At 44.4% G+C, this 17979-nt stretch overlaps 1 protein-coding gene across 4 annotated transcripts in view; it reads left to right on the forward strand.

Annotated features, from left to right (window-relative positions):
* SLC13A3 (solute carrier family 13 member 3) overlaps positions 1-17979 on the forward strand; it is a 52966-nt gene that overhangs the window by 27718 nt on the left and 7269 nt on the right. For 3 of the 4 annotated variants that reach the window (XM_075901243.2, XM_075901246.2, XM_075901245.2), the window contains exons 6-12: positions 2869-2994; positions 7779-7874; positions 10118-10222; positions 11297-11394; positions 11558-11670; positions 11999-12160; positions 16613-16750. In XM_075901243.2, coding sequence (XP_075757358.2) covers positions 2869-2994; positions 7779-7874; positions 10118-10222; positions 11297-11394; positions 11558-11670; positions 11999-12160; positions 16613-16750 — 838 coding nt within the window. The remainder of the gene's footprint in view (positions 1-2868; positions 2995-7778; positions 7875-10117; positions 10223-11296; positions 11395-11557; positions 11671-11998; positions 12161-16612; positions 16751-17979) is intronic. The other variant, XM_075901244.2, reaches the window with a different exon arrangement.

The following is a 17979-nucleotide window of genomic DNA, read 5'->3' on the forward strand; positions in this document are numbered from 1 at the left end:
CCGGCCCCAGAACCAGTCTCTGCAGGACCTCCTTCTATATGTCTATCCAGATTGACTGTGAACCATTGATAAATTTTCTCAGGGAATGGTTGTCCAGCCAGTTGGGCACCCACCTTATACTAGCTCCATCTAGGCTAAATTTCACCAGTTTGTTGATGAGAAGATCATACAAGACATTATCCAGGCCTACTGATGGGGGGTAAGGGGATGGCAAAGGGTACAATTGCACAAGGGCACGGAGCTCCGTGCCCCGGCCACTGTTGCTGCTGGAGCCCCTTTGAACTTCTGACTGCAGTGCTGAGGTCCAGGCTGCATTAAGGGCTAACTGCACTCGGCCCTGCCCCTTCTGCCCTCAACCTCCCTCCCACATTAGATGATTATTTATCATCTAATAAACCATCTTGTTAGTCTTTAAAGTGCTACATTGTCCTGCATTTTGCTTCAACCTCCGTCCCACAGTGGGCCCTGCTGACAGTATAAAAGCCTTAGTCCAGATATACTACATCTTCTACTTTGCCCTCTCCACAAAGCTTGTTACCCTTGTCAGAGAAAGCTATTAGCTTGATTGGAGATGATTTTTTCTTGATAAATTCATGTTAACTGTTACTTATCACATTATCTTCTAAGTGTTTGCAAGTGGGTTGCTTGATTATTTGCTCCATTATCTTTCTGGTTACTAAAGTTAAGATGAATGGCCTGTAATTCCCTGGATTGTCCTTATTCTACTTTTCTCAGTCTGACATTATATTTGCCCTCTTCCCATCCTCTAGAATCACACCTGTCTTCTAAGAGTTTTGGAAGACAAGTGCTAGTGGTTCAGCTATCTCCCCAGTGAATTCCTTGCATTTTCTAGGATGTACTTCATCAAGCCCTAGTGTCTTGAAGACATCTACCTTGTCTAAATAATGTTTAACTTGTTATTTTCCAAGTTTAGCCCCAGATCCAAAGTCATTTTCATGGGCATTCACTATGTTAGAAAATGATCACTAATAATCTTTTGGGTGAAAATAGAAACAAAAAAGGCATTTCACTCTTCCACTCTTTTCACATTTTCTGTTATTGTTTTCCTCCCTCATTGAGTAATGATCATACACTGTCCTTGGTCTTCTTCTATCTTCTAATATATTTATAGAATCTCTCATTTTGTGTCTCAACCTTTCTAATTTTGCCCCTACATGCTTGTGGTGAATATGTATGTGTGTGTACAAAATCTTCAGTGATCTGAAACTAAGAAAACAATCCTAACAAAAGTGGAAATTGGTCAAATTATGAAGTGTGTGTGTGTGTGTGTGTGTGTGTGTGTGTGTGTATGTGTGTGTATACCCTTCATGACACATGGGAACTTAATTTTGCATGGAGATCCATGTTGGTGAACTTCTCCACCTATGCAAAAGAAGGAAGCCTAGGTTTGTATTTCTTCATAAAATTTTCTTAAAACCTAGTGATTGTGTTTGTTCTTTTTCAGACCTAGCAGTGAGAAACTTTCACAATCAGTAATAAATGGAGTATGTGCTCTAGATAGTATAAACATTTGGTAAGAATTGTTTTCTTAGTTTCATGTCATTGAAGAGCTCCTGGTTAAGTCAGGGTGGTCTCTTGCCACACTTCCTATCTTATTCCTATGCAGTAGGATAGTTTGCTCTAGTTCCCTTAAAAAATGTCACTGAAAAACTTCCAGGTCTCTAGAAATGTTTTTTTCTGTTATACTTGCTTTCCATGGTTAAGTGTTTTGGTGAACCAGAGCAACAGGGAGCACCTTCAAACTTGTCCGTTATGTGGTGTAAAAGGAAAACAGGATACACATTGTGTATGTTCTGTGGCCTAGTGGCTAAAGCACTAGATTGGAATTGAGTAGAATCTGCTACTGGATAACCTTGGACAAGTTCTCTGTGCCTTAGTTTCTCCAACTGTCAAATACAGATGATACTGACCTCCCTTTGTAAAGTTATTATTAAACACTAAGAAGCTCCTCTATTTGCAAAAGTAGATTTAGTGTTGCCACCATAAACTTACTCTGATATCTCAACCATGCAGTGATCTACACAGAATTCTCTTCCTAGACATGGGCGAAAGTTGTTCTGTACGGCTAGAGCTCTTCTGTAACGTTCATGTTCAAACACTCTTAAAGTGTATTCTACCATGAATTTGGAGCATTGAGCTAATTTCTGTGAAGTGCTGCATGTTGAGTGGTGTTATTATTTGGGAACTCCGGCAACTCCAGAGAGCTCTATTTTCAAGGTGTCTGTTTTAAAATGTCATTTCACAATTGTCCTTTTCAGTTCTTTGAAGCAGGGACTATTTCTTACTACATGTTTGTTCCACTCCTAGAGTAACCTTAGTTGGTGCTGCTAGGCACTAGGGCTATACAAATACAGGCAGTCCCTGGGTTACGTACAAGATAGGGACTGTAGGTTTGTTCTTAAGTTGAATTTGTATGTAAGTCGGAACTGGTACGTATTGTAGGGGAAACTCTAGCCAAACATTTCTCCAGAGCTCAGTTTTATTCTCCCACACCTCACTTCCCTCAGTCCTTTATTCTCAAGCTGAAGTGTCTGCTGAAAAAGCCGCTCCGCGTCTCCCTGGTCTACTGGGGGGGGGGGGGGGGGAGGGTGGCGCTAGCGTTGCATCTCCCTGGTCTGCTGGGGGGAAGCAGCTAGTGCGGGGTTGCCTCACCCCATTTGTAAGTAGGGATCCGATGTAAGTCGGATCCATGTAACCCGGGGACTGCCTGTAATCACCTTTTTAAAAACTGCACATCTGAGAAGTTTGCATGACATTTGATCTTGATTTCAGACATCTGTTTCCCTTTGTTTCATGTTCAAGGGGCATTTCACTTCTCAGGTTAATTAGATTTCCCCATTTTCTAAGTTTTTTTCCAGGGTGCGATGTTGTGAATTTTGGATCCTGGTTTGTGTTTGCATTTCCTTTAATGCTGCTTTTCCTTTTCCTGGGATGGCTATGGATCAGCTTCCTGTATGGGGGAATTAACCTAAGGTAATTTTATATCTAATCTACTTATATGCTTTAATGCAGTGTTTCTCAATCTGTTTTTTTAATGTACTCCTTTTAAAAAAATTATAAGTACCCCCAGTACCTACAGTTTTCAGACACACACAAATTTTTTTCTACCATTGCAACACATTTGTTTAAACCACTTAATCGTAGCTGGGTGGGCAATGAAATTTTTGGGTGTAAAAAGTACAAAAATAATAAAATGTAAGTTCAGTTTTCTCCAAATTTCAGTTGTATTGATTTACCCCCCCCCCCCTCCCGCAGACTTCTCTTGAATACCCCTAAGGGTACTTGTACCAGTGGTTGAGAAACACTGCTTTAATGTAATTATGACTATATTGTAAGTTAGCATTTTATCTGACCCTGATCCAAAGCCTGGTAAAATCAGTGGGAATCTTGGATCAGGCCCTTAGACATTTCATCTGTACAAGTTGTAATAACTCAGTCCATACTTGTTTGATACAAAGCGAGATGTATGTCATTTATGTTCTGCTAGAAGCTCCAATTTGAGTAAATTCAACCTGATGAATTATAAGAGAAAGTGCTCCATAAGTGATGAATGCAGAACTCGTAATTATAATAATACTAGAAGATTTATCCAGTATTGCTCAGGTCCTTAACTCAATGTTTGGTTTTTTTTAAAACTAGGGGGCTGCGCCTCCTGTTTGCTACTCTCACCAACCCCCCTCTCTCTGGGGGTAGGTGTCTGGCCAGGGAGGCGAGGGAAGGAGCAGGCTGGGGGTACAGGGTCTCCCTAGAAGGAGTGAGAGGGGGGTCTCAGTGGAAGGGATAAGAGAGGGGGCTGGGGATGCGGGGTCTCAGCAGGGTGGTGAGTGAAGGGGTTGCTGGTGCAGGGTCTTGGCAGGGTGGTGAGTGTGGGGACTAGGGGTGCAGGGTCTCGGTGGAGGAGTGTGTGTGAGGGGGCTGGGGATGCGGGGTCTCAGTGGAGGGGAAGTGTGAGGGGGTTGGGGTGTGGGGTCTTGGCAGAGGGGGTATGAGTGAGTGAGGTGGGATTGCAGGGTCCCAGCAGAGGATGTGTATGAGGGGGTTGGGGGTGCAGGGTCTCGGTGGAGGAGTGTGTGTGAGAGGGCTGGGGATGGGTCTCAGAGGGTGGTGAATAAGCAGGCTGGTGGTGCAGGATCTCCGCTGAGTGGTATGCATGAGGGGTTTGGGGTGCGGGGACTTGGCAGGGTGGTGAGTGAGCAGGCGGGGGCCATGCTGGGAGCTCCAGCCTTGTATCCCCAAGCTGGGACCCCATATCCCCACCCCTCTCACTCACTGCCCTGCCAAGCATGGGAAAAGTGTCCTTGAAGCGTGTCTCTGTGCTGCTGTTCCCCCAGCTGGGGGAGGGGAAGAAGTGACAGTGAACACAGTCACTTCTTCCCTGCAACCCAGATCTGGCGGGGAGCCTGGGAGCTTTCTCCCCCAACCCGTCCCTCTCCACAGGAAGCTGGCATTGGTGCTTCAACCTTGTGGGGGGGGGGGCGGTGAGGCTGGAGTGCCAGCATGGGCTCCCTGCTGAGGGGGGAGTGGGGACGGGGAGCTGAGCTGGTGAGTGAGAGGGCTGGGTGGAGGGGCAGGAGCAAGGAAGCTGCCAGCAGGGCAAACGGGGAGCTCGCCGCATCCTGCTACTGTCCTTGTGCGCCCCCAGGCTGCCTCGGTGTGGACCATGCTGCCCGCGGGGCTCCCTCCACTTCAGCTTTGCCTGCGAGAGAGGCGGGCTGCCCACAAAGAGCCTTTTGTGATGAGGCCACTGTCCTGCATCCAGGGCTTTTCCACGCTGCACACACTGACGGCGCAGGCTGCGGCCGGGCTAAGCTTTCCTCCCCTCTGCAGCGCTCCAAGCTCCCCCAGCAGTGGGGTGCTGAGGACTCCAGCTAGCGATCACTGAACAGGCTGTCCTGAACTGAGCCAGGGGCCCGCCTTGCCACTGCCTCCTGCCCTAGCATCACCGCGTCCCTGGGGGACATCTCTCTCACTCTGCCTACTTCCCACCCCAGCCTCTTGGTGCTGATGTGATGATGTCATTCTGTCCTCCAACAGGAAATTTTATATATATAAATGCACATACTTCATTTGACTCATTGCTCTGGGGTGGGGCTAAGGATGAGGAATTCAGTCTGCAGGCTGGCCCAGCCCTCTCATCACAGAAGCTTAGGGCTAGGTGAGAAACACCTCCCTATGGCCACTGCAGCTCCAGTGGGCACAGCTGGGGGAGGGGTGCATGTCCCCCAGCTGGGGCAGGTCCAGGTGTGTCTGCTCCCTGCACACCCCAGCTAAAGTGAGGAATGCTGCAAACTGTGCACTTTCCTCTCACTCCCTGACAAAGGGGAACAACCAGCAGTGTTCCCACATGAATTAGGTGGGCAGAGAGCATCAGCTCCTCTGACCTCCCTAAAGGGCACCTGAGGTGAGAGGCTTGGAGTTGGCGCAGTTGTACAGTGAGGGGGAGGGTATTCCCCAGCTGGCCTATTTCACTTGCCTGGTGAGTCTTTCTCTTTTCTGTATGGTTTTATGAGAAGCAATCTCATTCCAGGCACATCCCATTTTCCCGGCACAACCAAACCCTGACCTTGCTCTATGTTATGATAAAAGGAAGCTACATACCAAATTTGGTGGGCCTAGCTCTTACATTTCAAGAGGAGTCCTTGAACATACAGACAGACACACAGACAGACTCGCAGACACACTTTCTCATATGGTAGATTTGTTATTCTGTTCAGAAAATGGTTGGGAGAGATTGCAAAGGGTTAAAATGTGGCACTTGAGTAGACCTGATCAGAAAATACTGATGACATACATCTTTCGATAAAACCCGAAAATAATTTTTTTGTGAATGTTTTTCTTTTTGTTACTCAACTGTCTATATTCAAGAGCTCTCTGCCAAACTAAATCTCCAGTGTAGACACAGCTAGCTTGACAGAAGAATACGTCTGACCTAGAACCATTACTCAGGAGCAGAAAAAGCATTTATTCAAAATGCTTGGATAAAAAGGAGGCTTGTTTATATGTAGTCTTGATGTCCTTGGGTAGAGCTGCAACTACTAAAAGAATCAGAGTACTTGTAAGGGGATAGCCATACATTATGTAATACACTAGGGAGTAGGTGGGGTTAATCTTTGTGTTTGTTTCAGTGGTGGTTTCATAAATGGTGAGTAAATCGAACATCACCAATAAATGTGTTATGTAATGTATGGACATCCCCACTATCTATCTGAGAGTCAAGACATTTTGGATGGTCAAACATGCATCTTTATAAAGCAGCTACGCATTAGACATCCCTTTAAAATAAGAAATGAATGAATCAGTTTTGAATATCACAGACTCTGTATCTAACGGTGTAAGTCTGGGTTTGCAAATGTGATCAAGGCCCCAGGGAATATTAGAAATGTATTTTAACCACATGACACTGATGGGACATGAAGCAGCTGGCGATGACTATGTCATTCAAATGCACATGTGCTGTCTAAGAATCAGACTGCGTAGGAGACCAGGGATCCATGCTTAAAAGACTTTATCCCAGCTAATGACGAGAAGCATATTCAAATGCCAGCCCCTGTTTTTAAAAATGCCTCACATATTTGTTTATCATCAGCAAGTGCTTTGCATAAATGACAGGTCCCACCAAAAAGTTGCTGGTGACTTGAGAAGGGGGAGTAGTAGGGGAGGGAAGATCCTTATTTTCTACCATGTCCTCTTCTCAGTTAAGTGGCTGATGCAGTCATCTGGTAGAAGCATTAAATCTGTAAATCTGAGAACTTCATTCTCCTTTACATTCTGAACAGTCTTTGTGAGCACAGGCTGTGATTACTGCAAATAAGCTTATTTAGTGTAGGGGCTGAAGTCGTCTTTTCATAATCCTGGGGTGAAAGGCAACACAACATATTGGCCTTGTCTACATTAGGGAATAGTATTACCTATTCAACTGTAGTAGTGAGAGCCTTAGTGTAGATAAGGCCCCTGTGGCTTCCTCTGGTTTACCTCTGCATCAATTAAACCTGGCCTGAGCAGGAATGACTAATTCTGCCCTCAGGAGACACCTCTTGTTCTGCTCCCTGAACACCAATGAAATTTACACACACTGAACCCAGAGAGAATTCAACCCCAGGGTTTCTAGGCAGCATCAGAGATTTTCTGTTAGTTACTAGAACCATGTTTACAACAGGCATAAAAAAGCACCCACTCAGAACTGGAGTACTTATTTCTTTACATGCGCATCACCCCCTCTGTGCATGCCACATAGACAATAGGATCATTAATGTCTGTTTGTGCACGTGAGTGAGTGTGCTCACAGGTTCTGCAAGCACATTTGTCTTGTCATGAAAGGGTGGGAATATTATCTATAATATCCACTGTCCAATACATGCATGGCTAGACTTTTGTCACGTTTACTCACATTGAGTGCCACAGCACTACGTAAGTAGCTCCATTGATGTTTTCAGCACTATACACCAGGTAAGGTGTGACTCAGTGTGAGTAAGGGAGTCATGAATATTTTTTGTGGCATTATATATAACTTGTCTGAGAGTTGGGAAGCCTATTTAAGAGGCTGGAAGTAGTTACTAGATTACAAAGTGGATCCATATACTATTGGTTTTCTGAAATCACAGGTCCATGATGTACGCTTTATCCTCCCAAGCCTTCCCTGCAGTCACCTGTGTATGCCTTATATAGGTGTGGGCAGAATAGTAAACATGAATGTCAATGTTTGAGTTCCATAATGAAATTGCAAAAATGAGTCATGTTTGTTATCTCCATGTTGGTAGGCACTGCAGAAAGAAAAAGTCGGAAATAAGAATGGATGCGGAAGACAGAGCCCGAGCAGTCATAAAGGAGGATTATCAGAAATTGGGGCCAATGAAGTAAGTCACAAAAAGGGAACAAAAATGACATAAAAAACAACTGGGCTAGAAACAAAGAAACGGTGAGGATATTTGTTAGAATTTGTTAGTGAACTTGGTATTTGTGACCATCTTAAGTTTGCTTTTTTCAAACATTCAGCAGCTTGCTCTTTACTAATGCTGTTAATTGCAGATAATAAACATGTCACTAAAATTTCCAAAAATGCCAATTTGTAATTGTAAATGACAATTCATGCTGGGTTAATTACATACTGTAATTATGGAAACAGAAACATTATCATGTGATTTATATAACTAACCAATACTATGTGAATTTTTAATATTTGTGGGAAGCTGCTTATGAATGATCTTCTGAAAGGATTCATGAATAACTGCCTATAATTAATATAATTCAATTATTTTATAATATGTGTTTGGGCAATTTGTGGACAGAAAATTAGATGATTTTTTTCGTCATTGTGAATTGTTCTCTGAGATCTATTAATCAGTCATGTGAAGAGAGAGCAAGATGCGTTCAACTTCCCAAGTTTCAGGCATAACTCTGACATTTCTGTCTTTTGGTTAGCTTTAGCCAGATCTGTATTGATATTTCAATACCATTTTTTTGAACAAATCCCAAGGAACTAGTTACATATTGCAGAATGGGTGGAAAGGCATTGGGAATGGTTAAACTTACACAATGAGATGCTGGAAAATTGAATATCAGGCCTTACCTGTTTCAAATTGGACACCAAAAATCTACGCAACCAAAGTTAATGGATATTTCTTGAAAATGTAGGTCTTAATTTTGCTGCATCTCAGCTTCCCTATTTGTAAAAGTGTTTCCATATTCACAGATAGAGCTGAGTGAACAACTGACATTTCAGTTTGGCTAATATTAAAAAAAAATCAGTTTGTTTCAAATCAAAATGGATTTTTGTTGGTTTTTCTTACTGGAACCTACCCCAGTCCCCCCTCATTTGTTTTGGCTAAAAAACACCTGAAATGAAATGAACTATTTGCCCACTTTTTTGTTTAGGCATTGGAGTGCTTTTTGACCTGAAAAAGATTTTGGGAGCAGGTTATTCAATGTTTGGAGTTTCTCATCCTTAAAAAAAAAAAAAAAAAAAAAGAGAGAGAAAAAAATAGCTATATTTCGAAACACAAAGTCTCAGAGCTTGTCTAGATGAACAGTTAGCAAGTGGGGGTATAAATTCACTGTCTATGTGGACCTTGCTTCAGTGTACTATAAGTTTTCTGTAGAATTCACTAAGCTATGATGCCTTGATGCTGGAGCAGATACAAGCACGCTATGGCAGTTTTAGTGAGTGGCAGCAGAATCCATATGGATTCCTGTGTGGCAGGGTAGTGCACGGTGCATTTCCACACTAGCTTGCTGCACGCTAATTCTTAGTCTAGACCTGCCTCAATGTTTTGTTTCAAAATAAACTATTTTGTCTCTTTTGGGGGAGGGGGGAATGTCCCACCTCTTTGAGCTGAATTCACTAATAGTTTCTTTGTCCCCCCCAAATGAATTATTTAGTGAATTTACTATTTGTCCCCCACAAGTTGCCCAACTTTACTTACAGAGATACTGCGAGGGTTCACTGATGTTTGTTTGTGCTGCGCTACTTACATTCAAATTATTCCTGTGTGCGCTAAATGAAAGAAATTGGTTTATGTTTTCTCTTCAGTACATTATGGACCAGCCTGCAAAATGTAATTGTTAAGAATCAAAGTCCCACTTTGAGTATGAGGAGCAGAGAAAGTCCATTAAGCCATGTTCTACCAATTTGATTAACTTAAATTCAATCCAAGTGATTTCTTCTCAGAAATTTAAGTATACCTTCTTCCTGGCCTCTTTGAGAAGTTTTAAGGCAATATTTTGTGGACATATCTTGGTCAAATCCTAGCTCCACTGAAGTCAGAGTTACATCACTGACTTCATTCAGGTCAGGATTTTACGCCCTAGTCCTTACTAGAAATATTAACATTGGCAGATGCTATTGCAATTGGCAAATCCCCTGCCTCATCAGCTCTCATATCATACCAGTCAATGGGGGATACAGCCTACATTCTGCTTTTAGAGAGGGAAAGTGTCCCTGAGTCATACATGAAGTTCAGTGTTATTCACCTTTCTAAGCTAAGGCTTGAAATGCAGGGAAATCATCCCTAACTTAAATAGCTAAAGGTGAGCCAGGAAAGGTAAATCATGTTCACTACATTAACATGACTGTTTTTAATTGCATCTCCTTACACCTTAGATTTGCAGAACAGGCAGTTCTCTGCTTCTTTTGCTTGTTTGCAATCCTGCTGTTCTCCCGGGACCCAAAATTCATCCCAGGTTGGGCAAGTTTATTCACACCTGGGTAAGATTTTATTTTCAATCCACTCTACCATTTTTCAGTCACATTTCCAGGCTTTTGAAATACATGTGTTTTTATTGTCCTTGTATGTACTGTTGCCCAGGTTTCATGGGTAAATGGAACTGAGCCTTATGTATCTCTGTAGAACCATTTGAAAGGTTTATGTTTCCAGGATGTGGAAATGCACCCACCTATTTCATGACAGCCCTATGGCCTGAGCTCTGGGAATGTTGCCTGTCGATACATTTAAGACCAGGTCCTGAAGTCTTTGGGCAGGCTTATTGATTTTGGTGCAGGTTTGGGGTGAATAAAGGCTGCAGCCCTAGTGCTTTTTCTCTCTGCTTTGCAAACCTGTCTGACACCCAGACTTTTCTTATGTGAAGTTAAAGGGTAAGAACAATCAAGGGAATCATAACACAAAGGGAAAGTGAGCCGATTCTGTACAAAAAAGAGCCCATTTCGGTTTCTCCCGTTCAACAGATTATCCATATTCAGCAAAGCGGTTCACCACATGCTTGGCTTTAATGGGAATCAAGTACATACTCCACAGATTAATTTGGTTCTTAACAGTTACTTAAAGTTAAAGCTTAAATGCTCTGCTAAATTGGGGCCTAGAGTTTAGAAGCTATTTAGAGTTACACTTCAGAAGCTGCACATTTGACAGAGATCATTAACAAAATAGGCCAGTGTGGTCTGATTTAATTCCTCCCCTGCAACCAGCTTAGGCAATCTCCCCAACTTCCCTAATCAGTATTCTTCTTGCAAACTCTAACAGACTGAAAGCAATTCAGTCGTTAAAGCTGCCAGCACAGCCACCTCCACCCCTTCTTTTTTTTTTTCTTTTTTTTTTAAAGTTTGGCTGGGGTTTTTGTGTTTTCAGTGTCTTTGGTCAGTTTTCTAGGGGAGTCATGGCCAATCTTAGAAATGTAGCCCAGAGGGGAATTTAGAAAATGAATCGTGAACAATAAGTGTTGTTGATGTGAAATCCTAATCTTCTTTGGTAAATCCCAGTTTTTGTAAACTTTGCAAATCTGAAGGCTTTTGCAGCTTACAAATGTTTTTGCTCCTCCCGGACAGGTTTGTCTCCGATGCAGTTACAGGAGTTGCTATAGTGACCATACTGTTCTTTTTTCCTTCACAAAGACCATCCTGTAAATGGTGGTTTGACTTAAAAGGTAAGTCGTAAGTCCTTAGGGCGGGTATGGACCCTGTCCCCTCCTTCTGTGTTCTCTATAAGGTGAACACGCTGCAGGAGCTCAGCACATAATTCTAAGGCAGGGTACTCAGTGATTTGTTAATCTGTGTGTATGTGTTTGGTGGGGGTCTCTCTTTGCTTAGCATCAAACACTGAGAATGCACCATTGCTGTCTTGGAGAAGGGCCCAAGAGACAGTACCCTGGAACATTATCTTGCTGCTCGGTGGAGGATTTGCCATGGCAAAAGGATGTGAGGTAGTATTTGGAATGATGTGTGTCATTGATATTTTCTTACTGGTATTCAGCTCTATGCCCCTGGTTTTTAAAAGGGCATCTATTTGGCTTCTGACTTTGCTACTGAAATTTTGCACCTGCAGTCCATGGCAGTTAAGATATTGAGTGACTGTACCTGACAGTTCAGTGCTGTAACATGCACCACCCTAACGTGGCTGTGTTTCAGAAGTGGGGGACTGAAGTGACCCTTGTTTAATATACAGTTTGCAATTCTCTGAAATGATCTGAGACTTGCATGGAAAAGTAGGGAATCAAATACAAAATCTGCTGCATTTCTCTCCCACTGCAGGAGTCAGGCTTGTCTGTCTGGATTGGAGGCCACCTGCATCCTTTGGAGAGGGTGCCGCCGGCGGTGGCTGTCGTGCTTATCACAATTGTGATTGCCTTATTCACAGAGTTCGCCAGTAACACGGCCACAATTATAATCTTCCTGCCTATCCTGGCAGAACTGGTAAGATAGATCACCATCATGGGACTAGCTCTCTGTCCCTTCTGCGGTCTCTCTCAACACGTCCCTTAGGCCTTGTGCCTTTGTTTTGTCTGGGGTGGAATCCTGGAATTCTCCTATCATCACACAGAGCCCTGTGTCCTAACTACGATGGCTCAGCAGGCCTGGCTGGGTTCAACACTTGCAGTTCTTCTCTTAGGGAGCTTGTGCCCTGTGGTGGCTACAGTGCCTCACAGCCCTTTCCGAACAGCAGGCAAAAAGCATGACATAAGAGAACAAGGATTTGAATGTGACAAAAGGTCTCCCACATGCCTATCTTACCCGAAGCCCTACTGCCCTTTAGGTGTGGGCCAGGAAGGTTTTGCTTCATTAGACCCTCTAGTTGGAGTATGTTGGCTGTTCCCCCACCAGCAGCAAACCACAGCTGCCTCTCCACCTCCTGCCAGAGACTTTTCTCCCTGTATTCTCAACAAAGAGCCAGTGTGGACTGTGCTGTTTGTTTTCTAGACAGCACTGGCTTCCGCCAGTATCCCAGAATGGCTCTGCTCAGTATTTTGATCTCTGCTGCCCTGCAGCCATGTGCCAGAAGTATCTGACAGCTGTGTGTGCTGCTCTGTTTGGGGAGCAAAGAGCAAATCATTGGACTGCTCCTGTTGTGACTGGCACTAGGAACACAGGAGTAGGCAAACTGCTGCTGCAGAGGGAGGGAGATGGGCTGCTGTGTTGCTTTGACATTCCTCAGCACTGAGAGCTCATAGAGCGACTCATGCTGCTGCTTTGGGAAGCTGAGGAGGCTAGGGCTTGGGAGGAATCCTAAGATGCACAGAGATCAGCTCTGCTCAGGCCTGCCAACAGCAGGGAGTGGCAGTGGGAGCTATACCATGCTCTGGGTGGCACTGAGGGCTGACTGCATGGGCTCCACCCCTTCTGTCTGAGGTCTCGCCCCTTCTGGGGATGCAAAGTTGGGGCCTTCCCTCACCTTGCCCCTGGGCCCGGGGTGGCTGTCAGCCCTGCTGGCTCTGCCTTCCCACAACACTCCACTGTGGGATACATACTCACAATGCGATGCTCGCGTTGTGGATGATGGTGACCCCAATGTGGACACAGTCTGTCGAGTGTGAACACCCTCTGGTCACTTGAGGGGCGATGCTGAGAATGCTCATTCATGGCAAATGACAAAGAATAAGGCAGACAGTCCCCAAACCTGTGGTTTATTTTATAATTGATTACTGGCTTGTTGAACTCTAATCAGCTCCTGTAATACCTTATTGGTTACCAAGAAGCCAAACCCTTTAAGCAATTCAGCCTTTAGCTCCCAACTCTAATATAGTAAGGGTTACTAAAAACTGTATTAATCCTATATAAAGTTCTACCAATCTACCACCAGATCAATGAATTTTTCAGATATCACCTAAATACATGCTTATAGCCAATACTAAGATTTATTAATAAAAAAGAAAAGACAGAAAGTTGCTGAGATGAAAGGATTATTATATGTACAGATATGAATAAAGTTCTTAGGTCATTTTCATAGCAGAGATTGTAAGGTTGCTGATTTGTAAACCGCCTTCTAGAGTCAATTTAAAAGGCTATAGTCCATGTGCAGAGTTTTTTTTCATGTTCTTCCATGAAAAGTACAGGGTTAATCTGAGGTAGACCTGAAGATGTCAGTCTTATGGGCTTAGACCAGGGGTCTCCAACCTTTTTAAGCACGAGATCACTTTTTGAATTTTAAGTGCAATCCAGGATCTACCTCAAACCCAAATGCCCTTGCTGGGCCTCCTTTGTGCCCCTTCTCTGGGGGCCCTGCCTCTGCTCACCCTACTCACTCCATCCTCCCCCATTCTCCCTCTCTTTCCTCAGGTAGCGGCAGAGAGTTGGGCACAGGTTCTGCCCTTGGGCTAAGGGATTTGGAGTGATAGAGGGGCTCTGAGCTGAGCCTGGGACAGGGAGTTGGGGTGCAGGAGCTGTTCAGAGTAGAGGCTCTGGGAGGAAATTTGGGTCCAGGGGGCTCAGGACTAGGGCAGGGGCTTGGGGTGCAGGAGGGGGTTCATGAGTGGGGTAGGGTTTTGGGATGTGGGCACCGGCTGGGCACTGCTTACCTCAGGTGGCTCCTGGGTAGTGGTGCAGGTGGCTAAGGCAGGCTTACCCCTGCCCTGGCCCTGCACCATTCTCAAAAGCAGCCAGCAAGCTCCCTTGGTCCCAGGCCCTGTTGTGCCCCACCCTGGTTCTGTGGAGATAGGATACGGAGTGGAAGAGTGGGCATCCTGACATCAATTCCCACTCCTTTCCCTTCCCTGCCCTGCACAGCAAGCAGGAGGCTTGCGTGGTGGTGGTGGTGGGGGGGGGGAGTGAGGAGGCGACATCTCCAAGGCAAAGGGCAGGAGATGTGCCGCAGGGTGGGAGGGGCAACTGAAGTTCTGGCACTTGGTAGCCTCTTAGCCAAACCAGTGGGGATCCCTTATCAGAGGCTCCCAGATCTACCAGTAGACCCCAATCTACTGGTTGGTGACCAGTGGCTTAGACTTTCCCTGGCAAAGCTTAAACAGATCTGAAATAGCAAGGATCAGATGAGAAACTTCCTTTATAGCTTGACGCAAGCTATGGTCACAGCAGAGTTTCTTTGGTTGAAGAATAGGTAATGTAAACTGCTGCTTTGAAGCTAATCCCTCATTGCTAGGCATGCACTGGTAACTAGTTGTGTGCATTAGCAAAGGGCAATTAAACAGCTCATAAGTCATTTGCTACAAATATCAAAGATAAATGAAACACTATTGTTACACCACAAGTCCCATCTAAATGATAATATCCTCTTTTGACCTTGAGTCATTAGAATACCAAAATGAATCATTAAAGACAGGAAAAGAATTTTAGCATCTACAAGCTAATTAGAGCCCATTGCTAAACTTCTAACAAGGTGTAGGTAAACCCGGGGGCGATTAGGAAGGACATCAGGGCACTGGCCATGTGATTAGCCCCGCTCCCCATGATTCCTCACCGCGCCACCCCTAGCTCAGGGGGAGGGTTGGGACAACCGCCCCCCTCTGCTCCAGGCCTTGCCTCTCCCCGCCTCTGCTCTGCCTCTTTCCCACCCTTGCTCCATCCCTGCCTCTTTCCCCCCAGTGACGCCACTCGGGGGACTAGCAGCAGCCTGTCACCAGCAGTGGGATCCTCCCCCCACACTTACGGGCAGCACTGGGGGCCGAGGAAGCAGAGCAGCAGGGCCACAGCTCGCTAAACCCCCAGACCACCCAGAGGCTCTGGCTCCTTGCCACTCCCACCCACAGGCTATGTCTACATTGCGCTCTCTTGTGCAAGAACATATGCAAATGAGGCGTGGCGATGAATATCGCCACGCCTCATTTGCATACTTAATGAGCTGCCATTTTTGCACAAGGGGCTTTTGCAAGGAGGAGCAGTCTACACTGCTCCTTCTTGTACAAAAACCCCCTCTTGCGCAAGAGCCATTCTGCCTGAAAATAAGTGGCAGAACAGCTCTTGCACAAGAGAGGGTTTTTGTGCAAGAAGGAGCAGTGTAGACTGCTTCTTCTTGCACAAAAGCCCCTTGTGCAAAATGGTGGCTCTAAGTATGCAAATGAGGCGTGGCGATATTCATCACCGCACCTCATTTGCATATGTTCTTGCACAAGAGAGCGCAATGTAAGCCACATTGTTTATGGGTTGTGCCCCCTCAGCCCTCCTCCACACGTCACCCCGTAACACAGACAAATGCAACTAGCCTCTATTCTTGATTCTCTAACAATACAGGCTGACATTTCAAGGACTCAAGTCTATTTAACATGGTTGTGCTAACTGCTTGTAAGGAATGGACCTCTATAGCGTTTCACTATTCTTCTAATAGGTCCTTAATGGTTGATTTTTGGCTCACTCATCCTGCTGGTTGCTTAATCCCTTGGTGGCTCAGCCTCACAGGGGTCCATGTGGTTCCTGAGGCCATGTAACCAGACCTCAGGATTTAGTCAAACTGTGGTTTTGCTGATGTTATGACTACAAGGCTGGGTATTGTGTAGTCAAGTCATTAGAACAGGCAACCGGGGCCCAGAATTCCTGGAGTCTATTTCAAGCTCTGCTACAGACCTGCTGTGTAACTGTGGGCAAGCCACTTCCTGGCTCAGTGCCTCAGTTTCCCAATTTGTGAAATGGGGATAACCATGCCTGTGCACGTCATAGGGAGTTTCAAAGGCCTGCTTAGTCTTTTGGGCTATTTGGAAACGAGCAGCTAAAGGAGCGCAAGTATCTGCTGCACCACATGAACACTGCATAATAATAGTTTTTAAACCATTTATTAGCAATAGAATATCAGACTGTGCTATTGTAAAGCAGAGAGGTCTGCTTGGCACAGTGTGTAACTGTTTGTATTCTTAGATGTATGTCCCTTTTAGCTCAGAACCCCTAACATATGGTGTGTTGTTTTTTAAATGTTGTTCTTTCTAGGCAATTCGTCTGAAAGTAAATCCCCTGTATTTAATGATACCAGGAACTATAGGATGCTCATATGCTTTCATGCTGCCAGTCTCCACACCCCCCAACTCAATTGCATTTTCTTCTGGACACTTGCTCGTCAAAGATATGGTAAGTTGTTTTAAATATAGAAATCGCCGAAGGCATGATCATCTGGATGAAAAGTTTAAGACAATAATTTCAGGACATGCTACCAAATCAATATTTTGTAAAATAAAATCACAAAGGTCGGTTTCTGTTATGAGCAATGTTTGAATACAAAGTTCTTCATTCATGGTCAGTCATGTCTACAGGCCTTAGAAAGTGTTATTTAGATAAAAATGTGCCAGATTCTACAGTAATTCAACTACCAGCAGTGGAGTGACTTACAAGTTTCTTCTGTGTAACTGAGAACTGAGTCTGACCTTTAACTAATTGAAAAGTAGAGCCAGGAACTTGAAAAATAATCTTTCTGCCTTCCCCTTTAGATTTTAAACTAATTTATTATAACAAGGGGATTCTCATCCCCCTATTACCTTTTTGGGAGTTTGAGATCAGACCCATCACGAGAATCTCTGCTCTCAACTTTGGGAGAGTTAGCATGAGTCCCCTATAGGACTCTTATGGAAGTGTCTTTGACCTACCTTATCTTCTTCACATTCTATTACAGTAGTCCCCCTTTGATAATTTTAAGTAGACATTTCTGTAACCTGTTTCAATGAAAACTTTGGCATCTGTTCTGTGACCTACAGTTTTTTGCACTGATTTATCTTCTAGTCCTTGAATAAAATATCAATCCATAATGTTACTGAGCACTCCCAGCTACATTTCTCAGTAGACCTTCGTCAAGTATTTCAGGAGGTCTTTTTAGCTTCACCATCTCTGTGTGAAGTGCATGTTACCATATTCCTTTTCACCGGGTAAGTGGATTTACTGCCAAGTGGTAGTAGGTGCTGAATGGATCAACTGCACTAGAATATTTTAACCTTTTCTAATATGCAAGGAATTATTTGACATAATGTGCTTGGAGCAATAACCCAGACAGTTCCCATTCAGGAAGATGATAGAGGGAAACAGAGAGGGAGGAAAGACAGACTGGCCTACGAAAGCTAGATGGAGACTTTACCACTGAGGGTGCTAACAGCTTTCTGAGTGGTATCCTTCTTGTTTTAGCAATCTATTGACTTTGATCTTTATCTGCTTAGGTTTAGCACCCATTCTCCAGATACTTAAAGAAAAAACAGAAAAGGGAAGTGGGAGACAGAGCATCATTCTCTTTCCCCTCCCCGCTTTTCCCTTCTCTTATTTATTTAGAGTTTTCAAATCCCCTACTCATAACTCCGGTCATCTTAAGAAGTGGG

This window comes from Pelodiscus sinensis, chromosome 17, assembly GCF_052426305.1.
Source record: "Pelodiscus sinensis isolate ZL-2025 chromosome 17, ASM5242630v1, whole genome shotgun sequence".
In the NCBI taxonomy this organism is placed as follows: domain Eukaryota; kingdom Metazoa; phylum Chordata; order Testudines; family Trionychidae; genus Pelodiscus; species Pelodiscus sinensis.